The sequence below is a fragment of the Dipodomys ordii genome, unplaced genomic scaffold (genome assembly GCF_000151885.1).
Source record: "Dipodomys ordii isolate 6190 unplaced genomic scaffold, Dord_2.0 Scaffold177, whole genome shotgun sequence".
In the NCBI taxonomy this organism is placed as follows: domain Eukaryota; kingdom Metazoa; phylum Chordata; class Mammalia; order Rodentia; family Heteromyidae; genus Dipodomys; species Dipodomys ordii.
Window position 1 is genome coordinate 1,479,090 of NW_012267393.1, and position 27,121 is coordinate 1,506,210.

Here is a 27,121-nt window from a genome sequence, read left to right on the forward strand (position 1 = left end):
GGCCCAGCAAATCCCTGAGAACAAAAGGAAGAAGAGGACTTGCAGAAGGTGGCTTTAACCCCCTCAGCCCCGCCCCCCAGCCAGCAGGTGGCAGCCCTGCCCACGCATGCGCGACCTTGCCAGGCCTGGTTCTGGCCTGCCTTGGGCCCAGGAGGCCCGATGGTCTCCAAGACTGCCCAGCTCTCCACAAGGACATCTCCTGGGCTTTGTCCACGGAGCACCAGAGGTGTGTGCACATGCACACACACACACACACAGTTCAATAGATTTGCAGAATGGCTGAACTTATCTAGTGCTTCTTCTTGGCCATATTGCCTACCTGCAATACCTCTCTCCCTCCCTCCTTTCCACCTTCCTTCCCTCCCTTCCTTTTCTTCCTCCCTCTCTCCCTCCCTCCCTTCCTTCCTTCCTTTCTTCCTTCTTTCCTTCCTTCCTTCCTTCTTTTCTTCCTCCCTTTCTCCTTCCCTCCCTTCCTTTCTTTCTTCTTCCCTCACTTCCTTTCTTTCTTCCTCCCTCCCTCCCTTCCTTCATTCCTTCTTTCTCTTTTTTTGTCTCTTTCTCTTTCCTTTCTTTCTTCTTTTTTTCATCTTTTTTCTCCTTTCTTTTCTCTCCTCTCTCTTCTTTTTTCTTCTCTTTCATTTTCTTTTTTCCTTCCTTTCTCTCTTCTTTTTTTCCTTTCTTTCCTTTCCTTCCATTCCCTCTTCTTTTCTTCCTCTCTCTCTCCGCTCTCTTCCTCCCTCTTTCTCTCTTCCTCTCTTTTCTTTCTCTTTCTCTCTGTCTTTTTCATTTTCTCCTTTCCTTTCTCCCTCTCTCCCTCCCTTTTCCTTCCTTTCTTCCTTCCTCTCTCTCCCTCTCTCTCTCCCTCTTCCTTCCTTCCTTCCTTCCTTCCTCTCTCCCTCTCTCTTCCTCTTCCTTCCTTCCTTCCTTCCTTCCTCTCTCCCTCTCTCTCTTCCCCTTCCTTCCTCCCTCCCTCCCTCCCTTCCTTCCTTCTTTCCTTCCTTCCTTCCTTCCTTCCTTCCTTCCTTCCTTCCTTCCTTCCTTCCTTCCTTCCTCTCTCTCCCCCCTTTTCTCCCCCTCTCTCTTTCTTTCTCTCTCTTTGTTTTTGTACCAGTCCTGGGGCTTGAACTCCATCCCTTCCAGCTTTTTGGTGGTTCATCGGAGATAAGAATCTCCACAGACTTTCTCACCCAGGCTGACTTCAAACCACGGTCCTCAGATCTCAGCCTCCTAAAGCTGCTAGGATGACAGGAGTGAGCCACCATCGCCTGGCTAAGAATTCTTCCATACATTTCCATCTCCAAATTTGAGGCAAATTGTTGAGGCCTGTCCAGAAATTCTTCCCCCAGCCGAAATGACTAATTCTCTTCCGAGTGTGGGATCTAGCTAGCCCGGGCTATTAAACACTTAACTCGAGGCCGTGGTGGCCCCAGGGCTGGCTTTCTAGTTAGCCTTGCAACAGGGCCCAGCCTACATCCTTTGCCAGACTGGGCCAAGAGTACAGGGGATTCATCCCCTGCCCCAGAGGTGTCCTGGAATGGCTGCCTTCTTTTCTGGGAAGGGGGAGAGGGAGCAGGCACCCCTGGAGGATTTTCTGACCAAGCAATGTCTTTTGCCTGCACCTGTCCAACCCATAGACAAAATGATGGACTCCTCAGCCAAGGGAAATTTGGATTTAATCCAGACCCCTCTTCCAGGCACCCCTTCCCTGCACGCATGGGTGAATCACAGGAAAGAGGCAGCAATGGGAAGTTGCGCTGGGGCTCGAAGTGGTAGAGACCTCGCCTCGAGCCAAAAAGCTCAGTCACAGCACCCAGGCCCTGAGTTCAAGCCCCACAACTGACAGGCGTGGGGGGGGGGGAAGAAGCAGAAGCCATGGAGGGGACTAGGGAGGGGGAGGTAGGATGGTATAGGCAGACAGGACACAGAGAACCACTTGGGGGGCTCAGGGTGACCCAGAGTGTCCAAGGGTGGGCCAGCAAAGATGTGTTGCTGGCTGGCTGGTTGAGTAGTCCTGTGGGAGCAGGTGGTTTGTTGTTGTGCAGGTACTAGGACTTGAACTCAGAGCCCGGGTGCTATTCTTGAGGTTTGTTTAGCTTTTTGTGTGTGTGTGTGCTCAAGGCTGGTGCTCTACCACTTGAGCCATAACTCCACTAGCAGCTTTTCAGTGCTTCCTTGGAGATAAGAGTCTCACAGACTTTCCTGCCTGGGCTGGCTTTGAATTGTGATCCTCAGATCGCAGCCTCCTATATTGCTGGGGTTATTAGCCACCAGCATGTGGCTAATAGTCTATTATTATTATTATTATTTTGCCAGTCTTGGGGCTTGAACTCAGGGCCTGGGCACTGCCCTTGAACCTCTCTGTGCCCAAGGCTAGCACTCTACCACTTGAACCACAGTGCCACTTCCAGCCTTTTCTGTGTACGTGGTACCGAGGAATCGAACCCAGGGCTTCATGCATGCTAGGCAAAAGCACTCTACCACTGAGCCACCTTCTCAGGCCCTGTCTTATTTCTGGGCTGTGTTCTCCCCAGCATCCAGCATTGCTTTGCAGGCCCAGTGGAGTCTCCAGGAACCTTTAGAATCTCATGAAGCGCTTGGCCCAATGGTGAGATGGAATGTTTGTTTGCTTAATAGCTACTCATTTATCAAACGAGTGAATAAAGAGCCAAAAGAGAACCAGACTGTCCCAAAGTGACTCAGTCCCTCCAGAGATTTTTTTTCCCCACTGAGCCGACCACAAACAAGACAAGAAAGAAGTAGCAGGTGAAGGTACCTCCCACCTGTCATCCTAGCTACTCCGGAGGCTGAGATCTGAGGATCATGGTTCAAAATCAGCCCAGGGCAGGAGAATCGGGGAGGCTCTTATCTCCAATGAACCACTAAAGTAGCCAAAGTGGAAGTATGGTTTAAGTAGTAGTGGTGCTGAGGAATTGAACTCAGGGCCTCAGACGCAGAAAAGGCCGGAAGTGGCCCTATGGCTCAAGTGGTAGAGAGTAATCATAGCTATTCAGGAGACTGAGATCTGAGGATCTCGGTTCAAAGCCAGCCTGGGCAGGAAAGTCTGTGAGACTCTGATCTCCAATTAACCACAACACACACACACACACACACACACACACACACACACACACACATACACACACACACACACACGAGGTGAAGCTGTGGCTCAAAGTGACAGAGCATTAGCCTTGAGCAAAAAGAGCTCAGGTACAGTGCCTAGACCCTGAATTCAAGCCCCACAACCAACGAGAGAGAGAGAGAGAGGAAACTAAAGGAAAGGAAAGAAAGAAGAACAGAAAGGAAATGAAAGGGAAGAGGGAAAGAAAGGAAACGAAAGAGAAAATAAATATATAGCCATGGGTGTGTGTGTGGGGGGAGCAGTTAGTGCTAAGGTCCTGGGGCAGGAACTTCAGAAGCAGGCAGCAGGGGGCAGGCTGAAGTAGGAGAGGAGGTGGGCAGGTTTATGCAGTTTGAATTGTATTCCCTTGAAACAGGAGAGGTGGGAGAGGGCGGGGGGGAGGGGCAAGGAAGAGAGGGCAAGTTCAGGGAAGCCTCTGGGCTGGCTGGAATGACCATCTGGGCTTGAGCCAGTCCTACGGGGCATGCTCTCTCTACAGCTCCAAACATCACCTGTGGGTACCGTGTGGGAACTGCACCCAGCACCCGCCGGGTTAGCTCAATGACAACCGCTCTGGGCCCCAGCCAGCTACAGCATGCCAAATTCCTGCACACTTACTTACCTAGGCCACAAGCCCTGGCTCAATTAAGTGAGCAAAGAAGGTAGTTAACCCAGAGCCGACAATCGGCGAGCTCCTAATGACACTGAAGATCTACGTGAACGCAGCTCAGCTGGGTGGGTGGTTGTGTTGTTCTGTGTGGTTTTGCCACCCATCTACCTTGTCCCAGGCTCTGGAGACACCTGTTTGCTGAGCTTTTCTTTTCTTTTTGTTTTGTTTTTTTTCTCTCTCTCTCTCTCTCTCTTTTACAAACTTGTCATGCGTGCCAGGTTTTTAAGCACTGGGATTGGAGCAGAACAAAGCCAAATCCCGATGCTCTTAGGCAAGCTGGCATGTTTTCAAGTCAGAATAATCATCAGGCAGACCAATGACACCCATCCAGGTGGGCACAGACGCCCTAACACATAGATGCAGAGCCGGGCGCCGTGACTCATGCCTGGTGTCCCAGCTACCCAGGAGGCTGAGAACTGAGGATCGCAGTTGGAAGCCAGCTTGGGCAAGGTAAAGTCTGAGAGACCATGATCTCCCAATGAGCCAGGGAAAAGCTGGACGTGGAGCTGTGGCTCCAAGTGGTAAGGTATTAGCCTGGAGCTCCAAGAGGCTTAGGGACAGCGCCCAGGCCTTGAGTTCAAACCCCAGGAGACACACACACACACACACACACACACACACACACACACACACTCACCGCTGACACAGAGCTGGGAAAGGGCTAGGGGACATTTCCACAGAGATAGATGAGTGAGTCCAAAAATGCGTGGCATCTACACTCAATGGACTTTGACATAGTCAGTAGAAAGAATAAGGGTGTGTCACTGGCGGGGGAAATGGATGGATCTCGAACAAATCATGGTAAGGGGGGTAAGCCCAGCTCAGGGAGACAAATAGCATGAGTTTTCTCTCCTAGGCAGAAGCTAGATCTAAAATACACCTGCGACATGATAAATGAGTCAGGATTCTAGGTATTCTCACTCAGTGAGACCAAAGGAAGATACTCTTAGCGGGAGAAACACAGAGATGCCAAGTCTATGTGCTGCTGATCATATGAAATATTGTTTAATGCAATCAACGCCAAGAAATGGGCGCAAGAGATCTTCTCTCTCTCTCTCTCTCTCACTCTCTCTCTCTCTCTTGCTGTTTTTGTTTTCTTTGGTGTTCAGTATGTTCTTTTATCTGTCTTTGGGGAAGAGGGCGGAGACACAGAAATGGAGGAGAATAAATACAGCAGTGACTCTCACCAGATGCTATGTAGAAAATAAACTCTACTACTTGCGGCTGGGGATGGGAGGGAAAAACTGGGAGAGAGCCAGGGAAGGGGTGATATTGTCCAAAAAGTAATTTATTCTTTACCTAACTTAGGTCACTGTAACCCCCTCTGTGTATTATACTAACAATTTTTTTGGGGGGGGTCGGTCATGGGGCTTGAACTCTGGGCCTGGGCGCTGTCCCTCAGCTCTGCAGCTCAAGGCGAGCGCTCTACCACTTGAGCCATAGCACCACTTCCGGTGTTCTGGTGGTTTATTGGAGATCAGAGTCTCCCGGGCTTTCCTGCCTGGGCTGGCTTTGAACCGTGATCCTCAGATCTCAGCCTCCTGAGTAGCTAGGATGACAGGCGTGAGCCACCGGAACCCAGCTTCTACTAACAATTTTTTTTAAAAAATAGGAAAATATAAAAATGGAAGCGAGAGAGCAGACCATGCAAATCCACAGGACTCATTCTAAGCCTTGGGAATGGCATGTGTAAAGGCTTAGGAGTGGGCTGGGAATGTGGCTCAGTGGTAGAGTGCTTGCCTAGCACGCATGAAGCCCTGGGTTCCATTCTTCAGTACCACATACACAGAAAAAGCTGGAAGTGGCACTGTGGCTCAAGTGGTAGAGTGCTAGTCTTGAGCAAAAAAAAGCTCAAGGACAGTGCTCAGGCCCTGAGTTCAAACCCCAGGATTGGCAAAAAGAGTAACAAAAACAAAAACTAACAACCAGGTGCTGGTAGCTCACACCTGTCATCCTAGCTACTCAGGAGGCTGAGATCTGAGGATCACGGTTCAAAGCCAGCTCGGGCAGGAAAATCTGTGAGACTCTGATCTCCAAAGAACCACCAGAAAACTAGAAATAGAGCTGTGGTTCAAGGTCTATAGTGTTAACCTTGTGTGAAAAAGCTAAGGGAAAATACCCCGTGTTCAAACCGTAGGTCTGGTGGCTCACGCCTGTTGTCCTAGCTACTCAGGAGGCTGAGATCTGAGGGTCATGGTTCAAAGCCAGCCCAGGTAGGAAAATCTGTGTCTCGTATTTCCAGTGAACCACCCCCAAACTGGAACTGGCGCTGTGGCTCAAAGTGGTAGAGCGCTCGCCTTGAGTGATCTTAAGAGCTCAGGGATAGCGCCCAGGTCTTGAGTTCAAGGCCCAAGACCAACAACAACAAAAACGAAAACGGGTTTGGCTGACATGTGAGTGGGAGGCGGGGCTTCTGGCAGGGCTAGGAACAGATGGGTTCTGAGGATAGCAACATGACACCCGCATCTGGCCCATCTAGTCCAACTTTCCGTGGAAAAAGGAGGCATGCCAACAGGCAAGACTCATGGCCAAAGGTTTGCCTGACTTGTCCAGGAGAAGGTAGGGGTGTTTGGGGGAGCAGTCGAGTTCTAAGCCGGGCATCGGTGCTCACGCCTGTAATCCCAGCTACTCAGGAGGCTGAGCTCTGAGGATCACAGTTCAAAGCCAGCCCAGCTAGGAAAGGCCGTGAGACTCTGGTCTCCCAAGAACCACCAAAAAGCTGGAAGGGTCGCTGTGGTTCCAAGTGGTACAGTGCCAGCATTGAGTAGATAATTTAAGGGACAGTGCTCAAGATCTGAATTCAAGTCCCGGTACTGTCATAAAAAAGAAAGCAAAAAACACAAACAAACAAACAAGCGTGATTGGAGCCACATCTGCACATCTGGCTCTGTGGCTGGTTCATTGGAGATAAACGTCTCACGGATTTGTCTACGGGGGCTGGTTTTGAACCCCAATCCTCAGATCTCAGCCTGCTGGGTATTAGAATGTTGTATCTGCTATCACCCTTGAGCTACCACCAGCCCCAGCCCTTTTTGCTTTAGCTACTTTTTAGATAGGGCCCTGAGCCTTTTCCCTCTCCCAGGGCCAGCCTTAACATCCTAGCTCTGTCTTCTTCGTTGGGATGACAGGCATGAACCATCATACCCAACCGTTTGTTGAGATGGGGTCTCTCTCTAGCTTTTTTTTTTTTTTTAAAAGCCAGATTGGGCTCAAAGCATAATCCTGCCAATCTCCATCGAGAGTAGCTGGAATTACAGGCGTGAGCTGCTAGGCCTGGACTAACCCAGCGTTTGGAGCCCAATCTGAGCTTTTGGAGACTTCACGGCCTTCTAAGCTTGGTCCTTTGGTCCGCGCGGAGGGGAGAATGGCTAGAACGAACCTCGTGGCCAGAATCTAGGTTTCCAGTCCAAATCCACAAGGACATTATTTGCTCCACTAACTGGGGTTGTTGATTATTCAGAGCCCCGCGAGACCCACACTGAGCCCCTAGATAAGAATTCCAGTCCCCATTGCTGTCTAACCACTCAGCGTACACCTGTAAAACTTCCCACCCCCAAGGCGGCTCACGCCCGGGCTGTCCAGGGTTATATGTCCTCAGGACACACAGCCCTCTCCTCTCCCTCCATGTGTGGGGCCTGCTGCCATTTTGAAGAGCTCCTGAGGGTGACAGGTTCGGAGCCAGCCTCGGACAGAGTGCGATTTCTTTTTTTCTTGTCTTTTCTATGTATTCTTCATTTGTGCCAGTCCTGGGGCTTGAACTCAGGGCCTGGATGCTGTCCCTGAGCCTCTTTAGCGCTCTGAACCACAGCTCCACTTCTGGCTTTTTTTCCTGAGTCGTTTATTGGAAAGAAGAGTCTCCTGGACTTTTCCTGCCTGGGCTGGCTTCGAACCGAGATCCTCAGATCTCAGCCTCCTGAGTAGCTAGGATGACAGGCATGAGCCACGTGGCATGAAGCCATTTTTGAGATGGGGTTGTGAGAAGTCCCCAATCATGGGAAGGTCTACAGACAGCTTGTGCAAAGATCCTGGGGCTGTAAGGAACCAGCCAGGCCACTGGTGGAGGTGCTTGTGTGGAGCTCAAAAACAATTTCCATGTGTTTGACCCTGGCCTGGGGTGGCGGGTAGGATATGAGCGTGGACAGGAATGTGGCTCACAAAGAGCATGAGGGGATTTTGAATGTGACAGGAGCCATTCATGGCCTTTTTGAACTCTCAAGTGGTTGTGCCAGATGCTTGGCTTTGTAGCTGAGCGCCCCCTGGAGTTATGCAGAGGTATAGCAGTCTTGATTGTCCTCCCTAAACCCCCATGTAGCTTCAGCTCTGAATGCTTATGTGTGTGTGTGTGTGTGTGTGTGTGTGTGTGTGTGTACCAGGACTTGAACTCAGGGCCTTGTACTCTCACTTACTTTTTTCACTCAGGGCTAGCGCTCTACCACTTGAACCACAGCTCCACTTCTGGCTTTTTTTTTTTGTCCTGCTGGTCCATTGGAGATAAGAGTCTCACAGATCCATCTACCCGGGCTGACTTCACGATCTACAGGAATCTCAGCTTCGTGAGTGGCTGGGATTACAGGCGTGAGCCACCAGCACCTACACCAGGCTTTGAGAACTTTAGAGTGGAAAGAATTTTCCTCCAGGGGGCTCCCATGCGGTAGTTCCTAAGTCAGATTTGAGAAAACCGGGGTTGGGAGCATGGCTCAGTCAGCAGAGCGCTCAGCAATGGGTAAAAGTACTAGGTCAGGTACAGAGTTCGAGTCCTGGTCCTGGACTTGAAATAGAGAAAGAGAGAGAAAGGCCAGGCACCAGTGGCTCACGCCTGTCATCCTAGCTACTCAGGAGGCTGAGATCTGAGGATCGTGGTTCAAAGCCAACCCAGGCAGGAAAGTCCAGGAGACTCTTATCTAATAAACCACCAGAAAGCTGGAAGTGGCGCTGTAGCTCCAGTGTTAGAGCACTAGCCTTGAGCTGAAGAGCTGAGGGACAGCGCCCAGGCCCAGAGTTCAAACCCCCACGACCGACATAAAGAAAAAAAAGAAGCAGAGGGAGCTGGGGCCACTCTGGGGTGTCAGCCCAGCTCCCCAGCCACGCTGGCTTCTCCCCGGCTCTTTTATCTGAGACGCCTCAGCCAGGGCAGACAGACTCCCAGGCCATAAGCAAGCAAAGCTCCACCATCTCTGGCCCCTTACAAAGGACGCTGGGGAAGATGAAGCGATTGGGGTTCAGGGGGGGCCAAGGAATTCAGGGCCTCTCAGATTTCTTGGCAGGAGGAGAGGAAACATGCTGAGACTCTTCTTTAGAACAAATGAGCCTGATTCCTTCCTGGGGGAGGATTATGTGAGATGTTATCTCAGGAGACCCGGTAGGCCTGGAGGGAGGAAGGCAGCCATTGTTCAATCAGGACCCACGAGGAAGGCCCTGAGCAGCTCTCTTGCACAACTGACCGCAAGAACAGAGAGGTTCCACACAGTGGGCCAGGCACCGTTGCTCACGCCTGTAATCCTAGCTCCTGAGGGAGGCTGAGATCTGAGGATCACAGTTCCAAACCAGCCAAGGCAGGAAAGTCTGAGACTCTTATCTCCAATGAACCACCAGAAAACCGGAAATGGTGCTGTGGCTCAAGTGGTAGAGTGCTAGCCATGAGCTGAAGAGCTGAGGAATAGTGCCCAGTCCCAGAGTTCAAGCCCCATGACTGACAAAAAAGAAAGAAAGAAGAAAGGAAAGAAGGCAATAAGCACCTATAGTAGCGTACGACCTCATTGACTAAACAGAGAGCTTCGTGGTTAAATGTTTTACATTACAGTATGATAACCACTATATTTTCAAAATCTATATAAGGCCTTTAAGCCATTTTTGTTTATTTCATTTTACAGCCATTTGTACAGTTGAGGTGAGTTTTTTTTGGGGGGGTTGTTAGGGTTTTTTGTAGTTGTTATTTTGTTTTTTGTTTTTTATTGTTTTGGTCGGTCATGGGGCCTGAACTCTGGGCCTGGGCGCTGTCCCTCAGCTCTTCAGCTCAAGGTGAGCGCTCTACCACTTGAGCCACAGCGCCACTTCTGGTTTCCTAGTGGTTTATTGGAGATCAGAGTCTCACAGACTTTCCTGCCCAGGCTGGCTTTGAACCATGATCTTCAGATCTCAGCCTCTAGAGTAGCTAGGATGACAGGCGTGAGCCACCGGCACTGTTGTTTTTTGTTTTAAACCAGGTCTGTTATTTTCATTGCCACAAGAAAACTACTCAGAGATGAATTTACCAAGCTGGGTTGTGGAATCTTCTAGTTCTTGCTTGGGATCCAGGCCTGAGCTGAGGCTACTGGCTGAGACCCACAGCCATGCTCAGGGCCCAGGCAGGGTCTTCAGCATCTGTCTGTCATCTGTCCATCCTATAGTTAAGAACTGGGGGGTTTGTAAGGTTTCTCTGTCTCTTGAATTCCTTTTCTGACTGATGCCAGTGACTCATGCCTGTCATCCCAGCTACTCAGGTGGCTGAGACTTGAGGATCAAGGTTCAAAGCCAGCCCAGGGCAGACAAATCCACGAGACTCTTATCTCCAACAAACCAGCACAAAAGCCCAACATGGAGGTGTAACTCAAGTGGTAAAGTACCAGCCTTGGTGGGGGAGGGGGGAAGATAAAGCAAGAGTACAAGGTCCTGAGTTCAAGCCTCAGTACTAAAAAAGGGGTGGGGGAGCCAATATTGAGTACATCACAAATCTGAGACTCAGTTTCTCCGTATGTATAACCAACCTTGTGTCCCTGAGAACTCAAGTCTCAGGACTGAGACCGCCTGGCCTAGGAGGTCCAATTCCTTATGTCAGGCTGTCCTCTGCTGGTCAGTGCAGGTAGTGCACCATAAACTTCCACTAAAGAGATTCAGCCATGCCTTCAGCGCCCCCTGGAGTTCCCTCGGGTTTGTGCATATGAGGGTATTTAGCAGCAATGGCTGGAGAAACTCGAAATCCTGCACACACCGAATTGTCTGGCCGCCTGCCTGGTTGTCAAACAGACCAATGATCAGAGATTTGTCTGTAATTTTCCTTTACAAGGCCTAGAGTTGTAGCACCAGTGGTAGAGCATCAGCCTAGCAAGCATTTGGCTTGGAGTTCAAATTCTAGCACCATGATTTTTTTTTTTTTGTCAGTGTGGGGCTTGAACTCAGGGCCTGGGTGCTGTTCCTGAGCCTCTTTGTGCTCCAGGTTAATGCTCTACCCATTGAACCACAGCTCCACTTCTGGATTTTGAGCGGTTAAGTGGAGATAAGAGTCTCGCGGGGACTTTTCTGCTCGTGCTGGCTTTGAACCATGATCCTCAGATCTCAGCCTCCTGAGTAGCTAGGATTATAGGCATGAGCCACCAGTGCCTGGTGCATCACAAACCTTTTTAAATTAAATTTAAAGAAATGAATTTCCTTTTACAAACATTAACCAACTTGTTTGGGCTCTTTCTTCTCCCCCCGCCCATTCTTTTCTCTATTGTTGTTGTTGCTTTATTTTTCGCTATATGATATACTGCATTATAATGACGCCCTGCCCAGAATTTTACAAAGAATTATTCGCCATCTCAAAGTCCTGCCATCAGTTGGGCAGTAGCGGTTCACGCCTGTAACCCTAGCTACTCAGGAGGCTCAGATCTGAAGATCAAGTTTTTGAAACCAGGCCAGAAAGTCTGTCAGACTCTTATCTGTGTGGCTCAAGTGGTTGAACGCTAGCCTTGAGCTGAAGCAAAAAGCTCAGGACCCAGGCCCTGAGTCTAAGCCCCAGGACTGGCACACACACACACACACACACACACACACACAGAGAAAGCTGTCCTGTGTAAACTGCCTATTCTTTCTCCTGTGTCTGGACTGGAAGGTAGTGTTGCCAATCAAGCAAAGAAAAAAGTATAAACATTTGAATTTCAGATATTCCATGAACCACATCGTACAAGAAGTATCCCCTGAAACTTTGCATCAGACATATTTACATTTAAGTGTCCAATTTATATGTTCGAATAATGTTTTCTATAATGTTTATGTATAAATTTAATTATCCAACGTATATATTCTTTGTTTGAAATCCCGATTAATTGGGAGTCATAGTGCTGGGAAGGTGGCTCAGTGGTAGAGCATTTACCTTGCATGCATGAGGCCCTGGGTTTGATTCCTCAGCACCACATAAGCAAAAAGAAAAAAGCCAGAAGTGGTGCTGTGGCTCAAGTGGTAGAGCGCTAGCCTTGAGCTGAAGAGCTCAGAGACAGCACCCAGGCCCAGAGTTCAGGCCCCACGACCGGACCCAAAAGAAATAATAATAATAATTGGGAGTCATCTTCCACTCCTCTGAACCTCAGTTTACCCTCTGATGAATGATGGAGCTGAACTGTCTCTGGCTCCCATAATTCCCCCATAACCTTTCTCCTTGGTTCCACCAGGGGGCGCTCGGACTCCTCTCATTGCTTCCCATGACCGGGGAAGATACTTTGGTCCTGCTGGCTCTGGGGAGTCATCTGGAGATCAGGTTGTAGATGTGGAAGAGTCCAGAAGCTCCCATCCTTAGGACAGTCTACCTAGCAGGACAGATTTCCAGGGTCTGTGAAGACAGGATTATCTCAGCTGGGAATAATCTCCACCGTTAGTCTATGGAATCACAGAAGGAGAGAATGAATGAATTCAAGAATGAATGAATGAATGGATCCTTTGAGGGGAAAGAGCTTGTCAAAGTTCACCAAACAGCCCTAAACATAAAAGTACAATCCACAGAAAATGGCCCAGGCTTATCAGCTACTTAGGACACTAAGATCAGAGGATCATGGTTCAAAGCCAGCCTGGGCAAGAAAATCTGTGAACCTCTTATCTCCAATGAATGAGCAAAAGAGCCACCCCTACCCCTCACCCCAACCCTATAAATAAAACTGGGGTCCAGAGGATGCCCAGAAGGACAAAGGAAGAGAAAGTTCTGGAGAGACAGCCACACCTTTCGCCTCGGAAATGATTTGGGGAAAGAGTTATGAATCTGGTGTTCTGAATGTCTCCTTAGATTCAGTCTGCTAATCCCAGACAAAGACACTGAGATTTCTTCCCATCCAGTCTATGGAATTACCTTAGAGATTTGCCTTGTAATCTCCTAGGCCTCTGGTACCGTTTATTGTGCCAGTGCTGAGACTTGAACTCAGGGCCTGGGTTAGTGCTTTTCCCCTACAACTCCACTTCTGTCTTTTTTGGGGGGTGGGGGGGTGATAGGGGATGGTTTATGGAGTTAAGAGTCTCACCGACTTTCTTGCCCAGCCTGGCTTTGAACTATGATCCTTGCTCCTCAGCCTCCTGAGTAGCTAGGGTTACAGGCGTGAGCCACCAGTACCTGGCTTTAAGCCTTTGTTTTTGTTGTTGTTGTTGTTTTTGGTCAGTCATGGGGCTTGAACTCTGGGCTTGGGCACTCTCTCTCACTCTTCAGCTCAAGGCTAGTGCTCTACTGGTTGAGCCACAGCGCCACTTCCGGTTTTCTGGTGGTTTATTGGAGATAAGAGTCTCCTGGACTTTCCTGCCTGGGCTGGCTTTGAACTGTGATCCTCAGATCTCAGCCTCCTGAGTAGCTAGGATTACAGGCATGAACTACTGGTGCCTGGCTTTAGGCCTTTGCTTTTTAATCCAGTCGAGTTAATAACGAAAACTGACCACCAACTGCAGAACAAGACTCGCATTGTTTTTTGCTTTGTTTTGCTGGTGCTGGGGCTTGAACTCAGGGCCTGGACACTCCCTGAGCAATTTTTGTTCAAGGCTAGTGCTCTACCACTTTGAATGACAGCGCCACTTCAGGTTTTTGAGTGGTTCATGGTAAATAAGAGTCCCACAGACTTTTCCGCCTGGGCTAGCTTTGAACTGCAATCCTTAGATCTCAGCCTCCTGAATAGTTAAGGTAACTAGTTGTACAAAGAAGTTCCCATTCTACAGAACAGTATATGAATACAAGGTGTCTGGTACCATTGTCTCCCATCGCTCCTAACCCATCCCTTCTCTCATTTTTCTTCTTCTTTTTGTTAATTCAGATTAGGTGATCACATAAATTTCGCATATTTCACAGTATTGTGGGATAGTGATACTTAGTTTAAGTACCAAACACATTTTAACCTTCACAAGGCAAATTGTCATTATCATGGTCTATAAAGTTTGTGAACTCCATGAGCTTTGACAATACAATGACCTCTTCCACACCAGCTGATACATTTCTTTCCTTTTGCTCAGTGTAAGCTGTTCCCTCTTTCCCTCTTAGTCCTCCCTTCCCCTCTGAGTTGCTTAGTTCATTTTCATCAATGTCCAGTGCAGCTGTTGTATGTTTTCCCGTTTCCCTCTCTGATTCTGTGTCTTCCTCTTAGCTTTCTTTTTAAAAAGCATTTATCCTTAAGGCTTCTTGTCTATGGTAAGTGATACTATCTTTCATCTAAGGGAATGATATGGTTTCCTTTGAATGTTAAGGGGTCTGTATGTTTGTTTTTATGGGGTTTTTGTTTGTTTGTTGTTTGCTAGTCCTGGGACTTGAACTCAGGGCCTGAGCACTGTCTCTGAGTTTCTTTTTGCTCAAGGCTAGCGCTCTACCACTTGAGCCACAGCACCATTTCCGGCTTTGCCTGTTTATGTGGTACTGAAGAATCAAACCCAGGGCTTCATGCATGCTAGGCAAGCACTCTACCACTGAGCCACCTTCCCAGCCCATTGTTTTTGTGGTTTTAAGGCATTTATCTACAGGGAGGGAAGGATGGTGAAAAAGAGGAAAAAAATGGCCGAAGCTTTTCCATCAAAGATTTTGGATTGGAGCTGGGCACCGCTGGCTCACACCTGTCACCCCAGCTACACAGGAAGCTGAGATCTGAGGATCGTGGTTCAAAACCAGCCCAGGATCCTAAGTTCGAACCCCAGTACTAGCACGCATGCGCAAATACACACACACACACACACACACACACACACACACACAGACACATGCAAAACCACCCAGGGAAGGCAGTTTCTAAGTCGTTACTTTTTATTTAGAAAGATTTGGTCAAACCCTGCACACACCAGGGCGTGAGTTTGCGTGATTAATGAAAAGCAGCTTCTTCATGAAATGCTTGGAGGGGAATTTCGTTCTCAGCCTGTGAGATCCGACCATTGCGTCGCCTTTGAAATGTCTCCGGATGAATAGAAGATGGGCAAAGAGACGGAACATGCTAGAAACCTGACCGATAGAGGTGGAAAGACGAAGAAAAACACCACCCGCAGCTCACCAGGCCCAACTTTCCTGCTTTACGACATGCTGACAATGTCTTTCTCATGCTTCTGGCTTTCCTGCCTAATATAAACTGAGACTCCCTCCCCTATCCCCCAAAAATAAAAGGGGAGAAGCCCCACCCCCAGAAGAGGGGGTTAGGGATGTGTGGATCTAGTCTCCTGAGCCATCATCATCCCCGTGGCTGCTGGGAAATTTTGACTACAGTCAAGATGGTGACATCCCAGCTTCTAGAAGGGCTCAACTTTCAAAGCAGCTTCAAGGGAATCAAGACTTGCCATTTGGAGTCTCTCACCGCTGTTTCTCTAGTTCCAGAACCTTCTTAGATCATGTGTTCGTGTCTGTTACTTCCTTTTACCCAATTCCCAGGCTACCTAGACATGGTGCCTAGCAACCAAGTCCCTGAAATGAAATGAACCCAGAGTGGGTGAGGAATAGATTTAAGGAGAGAGAGAGAGAAAGAGAGAGAGAGAGAGAGAGAGAGAGAGAGAGGATGATGCGTAGGTTTCAGGCAGGGCGTAGGTTTCAGGCAGGCTTGGGCACGGCGGTCTCCACCCAAGCCGGTCAGCTGATTGTAGTAATGTATTGTCATGGAGAAGCAAGGCGGGGCCTGGGTAGGCCTCAACCAAAGCCTACAACTCAGAAGGTCGGGATTTTGGGTTACAATTTCCGTGTTTCTTTCGTTTTTTTTTTAGCACCGTTAATGTGTTCGTCGACATCTATGTTAGCACCTTGTCTCCAGGCAGAACCCCAAACCATCCAAACATTTAAAACTTAGAGGGGAAGAGGGGAGGAGAGGAGGGGGAATGGGGGAGAGGGGAGACCATCAGAGAGAGAGAGAGAGAGAGAGAGAATCCCGGAGTGCTAAAGAGGGAGCCGGCTCAGATGACAAGGTCTTTGTTGATATCCTCTGGAAAGTGAACAGAGAAGACACAGTTAAAAAGGAGGCTCAAGCCGGGTGCCCCGGGCGCTCATGCCTGTCTTCCTAGCTCCTCAGATGGCTGAGATCTGAGGATCCAGGTTCAAAGCCAGCCTGGGCAGGAAAGTTCCTGAGACTCTTATCTCCAGCAAACCAAGGGAAAACCAGAAGTGGGGCTGGGGCTTAAGTGGTAGAGCGCTCGCCTTGAGCTGAAGAGCTCAGGGACAACACGCAGGCCCAGAGTTCAAACCCCATGACCACCAACAACAACAACAATAATAATAATGATCATGATCAATAAAATGAGGCTCTGTGTCCACAAAGACATGGCTCCCAGGAACTGTTAGATGTCCCTCCATCCCAGGAACAGGTGGACGTGACCAAAGTCCCCAAAGTGTTGGCGCCTACAAACTGCAGCCTCCCTATTTCCGGGAAGTCCTGGTCTCTTAGCCACACTGCCCAGTTCATCTCCTCTCTTCTCCCACCGGGGGCCTCCACGTTTCCCCCGAGTAGAAATGGGATGGAACCAAAGCTGAATGCTCAAGTTGAGGGAAAAGGGACCGAGGCCTTCTCATGACCCGAGAAGGATCTAGAAGGATCTAGAAGACACCCGAAAGAGCAGACCTTCGGGGTTTGACCTCGAACCTCCCACCCCACGTCCCCCACGCGAGATACTCACGCTCCTTGATGCCGAAGCAGCCGGCCCACTCGTCCAGAGCAATGTACTTGTCGTTGTCCAGGTCACAAGCCTCGAAGAAGCGGGTGGTACAGTGCTCCATGGGGATGAGGGGAGCGCGCAGCGGAGCCAGCTCGGTGTGGGACAGGTACCTGCAAGACAGCCCGGGCGGGCGGTGAGCCTGCGCTACAGCACTCGGAAGGACGCGAGAGGGGGTCACTGCAGAGGCCCCTGTGAACACCGCAGGCCGGGAGGGAGAGAGATAACCGCTGACCCACCGGGTGAAGGTGACACCCCTCTTTTCCCCCTGGGTGTCCTGGGGAAAGTGGTTCAGTGGTAGAGGGCTCGCCTAGCATGCATGAAGCCCTGAGTTCGATTCCTCAGGACCAGGGATAAAGCCGGAAGTGGCGCTGTGGCTCAAGTGGTAGAGGGCTGGCCTTGAGCAAAAGAAGCTCAGGGACAGGGTCCAGGCCCTGAGTTCAAGCCCTAAGACACTGGCAACATTAAAGAAAAAAAAAAAAATCCCCACAGACTTTCCCTTGCTGGGGCTGGCTTCGAATCACGATCCTCCGATCTCAGCCTCCTGAGGAGCTAGAATGGACAAATGTGAGCCACCGGCGCCGACTTGATTTGAAAGTCTGACCCTCTTTCCCTAGGGCTCCCTGTCTTTCTATTCATGGCTTCCTCGCTGGAGCATTCGCAGACCCAGGTGTTTTCCATTTTCACTGGCTTCGGCCTCCATTGTGAGGGAACCTTCCCAGATCTTTTCTCCCAACTCGACAGTCTCCTTCTGGACGTTTCCTGGGCCCCAGGAAGACCATGAGGCCCAGGGCTGGGGCGGCTGACCTCACCAGGAGGTTTTCTAGCTGTGTCTCGGCTCTGGCTCGTGACTCTCTGCTCAGGACCGGGACTAAGGCAATCCCCTGCGGTACTCAGGGGTTATAGGTCTTACCCGTCATTGGGGTGCTGGTCCAGCTGGCCGAATTGCCAGTGCACGGGGAAGATGTACATGTTGTAGTTCTTCTCGAAGTCTCGGGCCAGCAGCTCCACTGGGTGATCTCCAGCCTCCAGGCGTTTCTCATTCTCGTGAATCTTCTTCACCTGGAGAAGCAGAGATTTGGGGGGGTGACTGAGGTTTGGGGGGAAGCGGGGAGACAGTGCAGGCCACTGGAGCCTCTTCCATCTGTGCCAAGAGGCAGCCGAACCGAGGCAGGAAGGAAATGGCAGGGCCCTTAATGCTAGCACCTCATCTACAGACTCGAGAGAGCCCGGAGATGGCGACTCACGCCTGTAATCCCAGCTCCTCGGGAGGCTGAGATCCCAGGATCATGGTTCAAACCCAGCCCGGGCAGGAAAGTCCGTGAGACTCTGATCTCCAATAAACCACCAGAAAACCAGAAGTGGCGCTGTGGCACAAGCGGTAGAGCGCTCGCCTTGAGGAAATAGCTCAGGGACAGCGCCCAAGCCCTGAGTTCAAGCCCCCCCCCCATTGACAAAAAGAAAAACCCACCATCAATAACCACCCAAAACACAGAAGTGATGCCGTGGCTCAAATGGTAAAGCACCAGCTCTGAGCAAAAAGGACAGTGCCTAGGCCCTGAGTTCAAGCCCCAGGACTGGCACCAAAAAAAACAAGCAAACAAATAGAAAAAACCATCCACTTACTCGCAGCTTCTGCTTCTCGGTCAGAAGGTTATTGTCCTCATCTCTCTCGTACAAAGTGACCAGAACATTCTTGAGCCAATCCCGCATGCGCAGAGGGAATTCGGTCAGCTCGGTGTCCAGGCAGGGGGCAATGTCTAGGGCCAGGGACACAAAGAGTGGTCAGTTCAGATCTGCTTTCTCCTTTCCCTCAGGCCGCCAGGTTGCTCAAGCTACTCTGCCCACGCCACACCCAACTCCTCAGCCTGAGCATCCATCTGTGACCTTGTCATGGTGTCAAGGTCATCTCTCTGAGCTTAAAAGGCCACTGAGCTAGGAGAGTGTAGGAAAGGGCAAAAAGTTGTCTACTGCTTGCTCAGATTTGGTCTGGGCAGAGCTCACCACAATTCTCCCCGGTGGCTTCCACAGCTTCTGGGGCCCAGGGGCCTGGCAAAGGCTGAGCCAGGCCGGGAGGTCAAATTCGGGGAGGTGGGGGCTGGGAAGGTGGCTCAGTGGTAGAGCGCTTACCTTGCATGCAGGAAGCCCTGGGTTCGATTCCTCAGCACCACATAAGCAGAAAAAGCCAGAAGTGGCGCTGTGGCTCAAGTGGTAGAGTGCTAGCCTTGAGCAAAAGCAGCTCAGGGACAGTGCCCAGGCCCTGAGTTCAAGCCCCAGGACTGGCAAGTAGTAGTAGTAATAATAATAATAATGATAATGATAATCTTGTTATTATTAATATTATTATTATGGGCGGTGTTTGAAGGTGAGAATTGATATCTTCCCATAGTCTAGCTTCAAGGGAGCTGGAGAGAGGATCAGGAATGCTTAACCAGAGCCAGGCACCAGTGGCTCACCCCTGTAATCCTAGCTACTCAGGAGGCTGAGATCTGAGGATCGTGGTTCAAAGCCAGCCCGGGCAGGAAAGTCCATGAGACTCTTATCTCCAATAAACCACTAGAAAACCAGAAGTGGTGCTGTGGCTCAAGTGGTAGAGCGCTTGCCTTGAGCTGAAGAGCTGAGGGACAGCGCCCAGGCCCAGAGTTCAAGCCCCACGACCGCCAACAACAACAACAACAACAACTTTTTTTTAATGTATGTACATCACTATCTTGGCCAGCACGGGTGGCTCATGCCTGTAATTCCGGCTTTTCAGAGCTCCGTGTCCGAGGTGGGAAGGGCAGACTCACATTTGCAAGGCCCGATGTAGTCCAGGTGGAGCTTGTGGCCCTTCTTGGTGCCCTCCAGGGTGCACTTGGTGGCAAAGAAGTGGCAGGAGGAATCAAAGGTCTTGTTGTCGTTGCTGCACACCTGTGGGTCAAGCACCCGCCTTTGTGTCCAACGCCCTTCAGTGCTACCAACATCCTGGCCCATTCCACAGAAGGCCCAGGATCACACTGTGCATTGGAGAAAGGGCTGCGACAAGCCCCGCCCCCTCCTCTCCTCGTGCCCCGCCCCCCCCCAGCTCCATCATTTAGTCCCTGCAGAGAGGAACTGCAGAGCAGAGCCACAGCTGAGTCAAGCCTGGAACATGAAAGACACTTGAAGGACAAGTTAAAGCCAGGGATGGGATCAAGTGCCGGTGGCTCAGGCCAGTGATCCTAGCTGCTTAGGAGGCTGAGATGTGAGGATCACGGTTCGAGGCCAGCCCAGGCAGGAAAGTCCATGAGATTCTTATCTCCAATGAACCACCAAGAAGCTGCAAGTAGAGCTGTGGTTCAAGTGGTAGAGAGCCAGCCTGGAGCGGAAGAAAAGCTAAAGGACAGAACTCAGGCCCTGAGTTCAAGTCCTGGTAGGAGCACTAAATATATACATACATACATACATACATACATACATACATACATGCATGCATGCATACATGCATGCATGCATACACACATGCATATGTAAATAACTAAAAGCTTTGAGTTTCTCATGGGTTTTTCTCTACCTGGATCCCCCAATCTCTGCCTGCTTTTTTCCTGTGTGATCCAGCTGTAGATCCTCAATGTCACTATAGTAAACCGTAACTGAGATGAGAAGTAAGTTATTCCCAGGGCTTAGCTGGAGAATGGAGGATGGCTAGCTAGCTAGCTAGATGATGGGTGGAGAGATGGATGGATGAAGAATGGATGGATAAAGGATAGATGAGTGGATGGATGGGGGTGGATAGATGGATGGTTGATGGATCTGTGATCCTCAGATCACAAGTGTGATGAATGGATAATGGGTAGATGGATAGATGGATGTGGGGTGGGTGGATAATGGATGGATGGGTGGTGGATGGATAGATAATGGATGAGTGGATGGACATCAGTATGGATGGGTAGCTAATGGATTGATGAATAATAGATAGATGATAGAGGTTGGATGGATGGATGGATGGATGGATGGGTGGATGGATGGGTGGATGGATGGGTGGATGCATGGATGGATGGATGGATGGATGGGTGGATGGATGGGTGGATGGATGGATGGATGGATGGATGGATGGGTGGATGGTGAATGAGTGGGTGGATGTGGATGGGTCGGTGGATGGTGAATGAGTGGGTGGATGGATGGATAATGTATAGATAAATGGATTGATGATGGGTGGGTAGATGGATAGATGAAGAATGGATAGATAATGATGGATAAGTGAATGCATATATGATGGTTGATGGATGGACAGATGATGGATGAATAGATGTATGTACATATGGATGGATGGGTGGATAATAGATGGGATGGAAAACAGATGAATGATAGATGTTGAGTTAGATGGATGGATGATGGATGGATATGAATGACGAATAGATCAATGGATGGATAACGGACTGATAAATGCTGAGTGGGTGAATGGGTTGGGTGGATAATGGATAAACAGGTATATAGATGACGGGAGGGTGAATGGATAGGGGTAGATGGATGTTAGAAAGAGAATGGATAAGTTTGAGAAACCATCATTTGAAAAAACAGGCCTTGAGCCAGGTACCAGTGGCTCAGGCCTGTCATCCTAGCTACTCAGGAGGCTGAGATCGGAGGATCACGGTTCAAAGCCAGCTTGGGCAAGAAAGTCTGTGAGACTCTTATTTCCAATTAATCATCAGAAAACTGGAAGTGGCGCTGTGGCTCAAGTGGCAGAGCGCTCACCTTAAGCTGAAGAGCTTGGGGATAGTGCCCAGGTCCAGAGTTCAAACCCCACGACCAACAAAAAAAAAAAGAAAGAAAGAAAGAGAAAGAAAACACAGCCCTTATTGGGTTCTTATGTATAAAATATTATCCCCCAAATAAAATTCCCACAAGGAGTTAACCATTTCAGCTGAGGTTAGAAAGGCTTTGCGCTTTAGCTAAGGTCTTACAGCCAAGAAATAACAGAACGTTGGGAAGTCAGCTCAGTGGTAGAGTACTTGCCTAGCATGCATGAAGCCCTGGGTTCGATTCCTTAGTACCCCATAAGCAGAAAAAGCCAGAAGTGGTGCTGGGGCTCAAGTTGGTAGACCGCTAGCCTTGAGCCAAAGAAGCTCAGGGACAGTCCCTAGGCCCTGAGTTCAAGCCCCAGGACTGGCAAAAAAAAAGTAGTGGAGCTAAGATGTAAAGTCCCACCAGATCGCAGAGTCTACGTTTGGGGACAAGTGAATTTGAACTTGATGTGGCCAATTTAACCCTTATTGGTTTCCAGACGGATCGAAGGCAGTGAGCACATCACCTCTCATTCACCTCTGCTTTCCTGGGATGACCGGATGTAGCAAGAGGACTTCGGAAATCACAGCTCCGACGTAGGAACACCCCCCTCCACACACCGGAAGTGCACCATTTCCCACACCCACACTGTGTTACAGGAGGCTCTTACCTTCTCGAACTCGCCGACGGGGGCAGGGCAGCTGGTGGGGTCCTGGCACACGCACATGGGGGTGTTGCTCTCATCCAGCTCACACACCTTGCCGTGTTTGCAGTGATGGTTCTGGCAGGGGTCTGGAGAGGTACAAGGCCGTCAAGTCAGCAATACCAGCATCACAAGCGATCAGGCAGAGCACCCAGCAGACAAGTCGATCCTTAGAGCTGGGCGCCGATGCTCACTCCTGGCCTCCTAGCTGAGATCTGAGGATCGTGGTTCCAAGCCAACCTGGGCAGGAAAGTGCCTGAGACTCTGATTGCCAATAAACTACTCAGAAAAAGCTGGAAGTGGAGCTGTGGTTCAAGTACTTGCCTTGAGCAAAAGAACTCAGTGACTAGGCCCTGAGTTCAAGCCCCAGGATCATCAATGCTTGGCAGGGGGGTGCTAATTATGAACTGTGATCCTCAGATCTCAGCTTCCTGAGTAGCTAGGATTACAGGTGGCATCTAGCAGCAGGACCAGGCACTTTGGGGTGGGGTGGGGGAGAGATGGAGGGGGACCAAAGGTCCAGTGTGGGTCTCAGAAACATGGAAACCAACACCACACTCCCAGTACCCAGTTAACAAATCACAATGAAGCTTTTCTAGCTTCTACAACAGACTTTTTCTTTTTTTTGTGCCAGTACTGGGGCTTGAATTCAGAGCCTCACACTTTTGCTTAGCTTTTCTGGTGCTCTACCCTTTGAGCCACACTGCCACCTCTGCTTTTTTTTGCTGGTGAATTGGAGATCAGAGCCTCCTAGATTTGTCGGCCCTGGCTGGCTTCGAACCACAATCCTCAGATGTCAGCCTCTTGAGTTAGGATGACAGGTGTGAGCCACCGGTAGCCAGCTTAGAATAGACTTTCTGAAATAGCTTGTAGTCAACCACTGTCAGCAATTTGGGAGCTGTGAAGTCCACCTAAACAGACTTAAATGTCTGGAAAAGGAAAAGGAAGAGGCCGTAGAGACCCACAATGGACAATGGAGTTGAGTCTTGTAAACACCAGAAGAAAGCAGCAGGAAAAAGGAAGGGCTATGACTCAAGCTCACACTTTTGTGCTTCAACAAAAACTCGCAACTTAGTTTAGTCCCCGACTCCTTCTTTATTCCCTACAGGTAAGATTTACCCAGCTATTTGCTTCCTAATGCTTATTCTGGGTTATTTTTGTTGTCCTGTATGACATGTCTGCTTTGTAGGCACTAAGCTATGACTTTTTTTTTCTTTTTCCTTATTCTTTTTCTTTGTGCCAGTTCTGGGGCTTGAACTCAGGGCCTAGATACTGTCCCTGAGCTTCAAGGCTAATACTCTACTACTTGAGCCACAGCCCCACTTCTGGCTTTTTCTGTGTATGTGGTACTGAGGAATGGAACCCAGGGCTTCATGCACGCTAGGCAAGCACTCCACCACTAAGCCACATTCCCTACCTTACTTGGTTTGTTTCTAGCATCCGTGTTGTACATACTTTAGACACCTTAGCCTGCAGACTCAACCCAAAGGCTGTTGGCCATTTCCCTCCCTCCATCTGGGGAGTTTGTCAGATTCCATTTCCTCAGGGACAGATGTCACTGAAGTGAGTGAAAACCAGATCATCTCATGAGTGTAAAAAGTTCCTGAGTTCAAGCTGCTGGGTGCTGGTGGCTCATGCCTGACATTGTAGCTACTCAGGAGATGGAGATCTATGGATTGTGGTTCAAAGCCAGCTGGGGCTGGAAATAAACTACTCAGAAAAAGCCAGGGGTGGCTGGGAATGTAGCTTAGTGGCAGAGTGCTCGCCTAGCATGCATGAAGCCCTGGGTTGGATTCCTCAGTACCACATAAACAGAAAAAGCCAGAAGTGGTGCTATGGCTTATGTGGCAGTATGCTAGCCTTGAGCACAAAAAAGGCAGAGGGGGTGCTGGGAAGATGGCTCAGTGGTAGAGCGCTTGCCTTGCATGCCTGAGGCCCTGGGTTCGATTCCTCAGCACCACATAAGCAAAAAGGAAAAAGCGGGAAGTGGCGCTGTGGCTCAAGTGGTAGAGCGCTAGCCTTGAGCTGAAGAGCTGAGGGACAGCGCCCAGGCCCAGAGTTCAGGCCCCATGACCGGACCCAAAAAAACAAAAAAGGCAGAGGGACAGCACAGAGGTTCTGAGTTCAAGTCCTAGGACTGGCAAAAGAGACAGAGACAGAGACAGAGAGACAGAGAGAGACAGACACAGACAGAGAGACAGAGACAGAGAAAGTAGGTAGGAAAGAAAGGAAGGAAGGAAGAAAAAGGAGGAAGAGGAGGAAAACGAAGAGGAGGAGAAGAAGGAGAAAGGAGAAAGAAGAAAGAGGAGGAGGAGGAGGAGGAAACAAACTATGGGAAATCTCCATGACCTTCAAGGAATGAGAAACTCAGCTTGGATTCAGGACAAGGAGGAGGAGAGGCTACTTCCGGTCAGAGACCTTCCCCTCTGTCCACTCACAGGATGATGGCTTGGTTATAAATAGATCCTCCCCAGAGTCCAGATTCCAGAGGACGAAAGGCCAGACTATTCTCAGCTCTCTCTCCAGGATCCCACAGAGCCCCACCCTACATTTCCCTAGCACAAAAGCCTCACACTGATGGTCTTTTCCTTAGTCAGGCCCACAGGCCGGGCCAGCCAAGGGCAGCCTGCGCGTGGGAAGTCACTGGAAGGACTTACTGTCAGCTACCACCTCCTCTACTGCTTCCTCGGCGCCATCTTCAAATTCTCCTACTTCTACCTGGACGGGGTTGGCTCCCACAGGGACCTGGGATGGAAAGGGGAAAAAAAATAAGTCAAATGGTGGCTGTCTCCCATCCCAGATCTCGTAAGGATGGAGGAAGGAGAGGCAGGCTGGAAGGGCGGGCTGGGCGCAGAGTATAACATACATGCCGGGCCCAGGAGTTTAGACTGAATCTTAAAGGCTTTCTTTTTCTTTTTCTTCCATCATGGGGCCTGAACTCTGGGCCTGGGCACTGTCCCTCAGCTCTTCAGCTCAAGGCGAGTGCTCTACCACTTGAGCCATAGCACCACTTCTGGTTTGCTGGTGGTTCATTGGAGATAAGAGTCTCACAGACTTTCCTGCCCAGGCTAGCTTTGAACCGTGATCCTCAGATCTCAGCCTCCTGAGTAGCTAGGATGACAGGCGTGAGCCACTGGCTCCGGGCTTTATAGGCATTCCTAGTTGATTAATTGTTTATTTATCTTTTAGGGTATGTTCCCGAATTGGGGTTTGAACTCAAGGCCTCATGCTCTCATTTGGCTCTTTTGCTCAAGGTTGGTGCTCTACTGCTTGAGCCAAGCCTCCACCTCCAGCTTTTTACTGGTTAATTGGAGATAAGAGTCTCAGAGACTCTTCTGCCTGGGCTGGCTTTGAACCAGGAGCCTCAGATCTCAGCCTCCTGAGTACCTAGGATTATAGGCATGAGCCACCAGCACCTGACTTTTCCTTCCTTCCTTCCTTCCTTTCTTTCTTCCTTCCTTCCTTTTCTCTCTCTGTCTTTCTTTCTTCTTTCTCTCTCTCTCTGTCTTTCTTCTTTCTTTCTCTCTCTCTTCCTTTCTCTCTTTCTTTCTTTCTCTCTCTCTCTTCCTTTCTCTCTTTCTTTCTTTCTTTCTTTCTTTCTTTCTCTCTCTCTCTCTCTCTCTTTCTTTCTTTCTTTCTTGAACTTAGGGCCTGGGCACTGTCCTTGAGGTATTTTTGCTCAAGGCTGGCATGCTACCACATAAGCCACAGCTCCACTGCTGGCTTTTGGGTGGTTAATTGGAGATAAAGAGTCTCATGGACTTTCCTTCCTAGGCTGGCTTTGAACCCCAGTCCTCAAATCTCAGCCTTCTGAATAGCGAGGATAACAGGCCTGAGCCACCCCCACCCAACTTATTAATCTTATACCAAATAGTTCCTAGTGCTTTGGGGTTCCCTTGAGATACCTCAGTGGCCTTCAAGAGTATAAGAGAAAAGGTGTTCCAGGCATACCTGAGCAACTCCCTTTTTTAACCTGTCTTTGGCAAAGGATCATGGGAGAAAGGTGAATTTCAAAATCATGGGTAGTGAGAATTTGGGAATAGGTGGGGGACATTCAGGAGGGAAGGGGGGCCAATAACCCATCCAGCATGGAGACCCAGGACACCGGTGTGTATTATAGCAAGGAAGAGAAGGGTGGGGAAGAGCTAGGGGCCTGGGATTCCCCTCCCCGCTCCCCTACACCCCATCCCATGTACCTCGGCCACCTCAGCCACTGTTTCCTCCACCACCTCTGTCTCATCAGGCAGAGCTTCTTGCTGTTGCTGGAAAGAGAGAGTAGGTTCAGACAGGTCAAGGTCAAAGGCAAGGCCTGCTCCATCTCTGAAGTGTCTCTGGCCAGCAGGCTGGGGTTGATTTCCAACAGTGATCCTCAGATCTCAGCTTCCTGAGCAGCTAGGATGGCAGGCGTGAGCCACCAGACCCAGTGTCTGGTTTTTGTTTGTTTTTTGGTTTTGGTTTTTTTGGTGGTATAGGTACTAGGCCTGGCTCTTTTTTTTTCTGAGCATAATTTATGCTCAAGGCTGGTGCTCTACCACTTGAGCCACAGTGCCACTTCCAGTTTTCTGGTGGTTCACTGGAGATAAGAGTCTCACGGACTTTCCTGCCCAAGCTGGCTTTGAACCACGGATCCTCAGATCTCAGCCTCCAGAGTAGCTAGGATTACAGGCGTGGGCCACCAGCGCCCAAAGTCTTTGGTCTTAGAGTCTATACCTACATTTTCCCACCCCTTCCCTCATTTATTCAGAATGAAATCTGTGTTGTTTTTCTGTTTTTGTAGTTGTTGTTGTTTTTGTTTTCCAGTTCCAAGGCTTATATTCAGGGCCTGGACACTGTCCTTGAGCATCTTTTAGCTCAAGGCTAGCACGCTACCATTTGAGCCACAGCTCCACTTCCAGCTTTTTCTGCGGAGTTTATTGGAGATAAGAGTCTCACAGAGGGGGTGGGAAGGTGGCTCAGTGGTAGAGCGCTTGCCTTGCATGCATGAGGCCCTGGGTTCGATTCCTCAGCACCACATAAG

At 49.8% G+C, this 27,121-nt stretch overlaps 1 protein-coding gene across 1 annotated transcript in view; it reads right to left on the minus strand.

Moving 5' to 3' along the window:
* Window positions 1-15,310: 15,310 nt before the first annotated feature.
* Sparc (secreted protein, acidic, cysteine-rich (osteonectin)) overlaps window positions 15,311-27,121 on the minus strand; it is a 45,184-nt gene continuing 33,373 nt past the window's right edge. Inside the window, exons 3-10 of the mRNA XM_013033823.1 lie at window positions 26,301-26,366; window positions 24,762-24,849; window positions 22,072-22,193; window positions 19,448-19,568; window positions 18,285-18,418; window positions 17,572-17,720; window positions 16,623-16,771; window positions 15,311-15,934 (exon numbers count right to left, since the gene is read on the minus strand). Of these exons, the coding sequence (XP_012889277.1) occupies window positions 15,906-15,934; window positions 16,623-16,771; window positions 17,572-17,720; window positions 18,285-18,418; window positions 19,448-19,568; window positions 22,072-22,193; window positions 24,762-24,849; window positions 26,301-26,366 (858 nt within the window). The 3' untranslated portion in view covers window positions 15,311-15,905. The remainder of the gene's footprint in view (window positions 15,935-16,622; window positions 16,772-17,571; window positions 17,721-18,284; window positions 18,419-19,447; window positions 19,569-22,071; window positions 22,194-24,761; window positions 24,850-26,300; window positions 26,367-27,121) is intronic.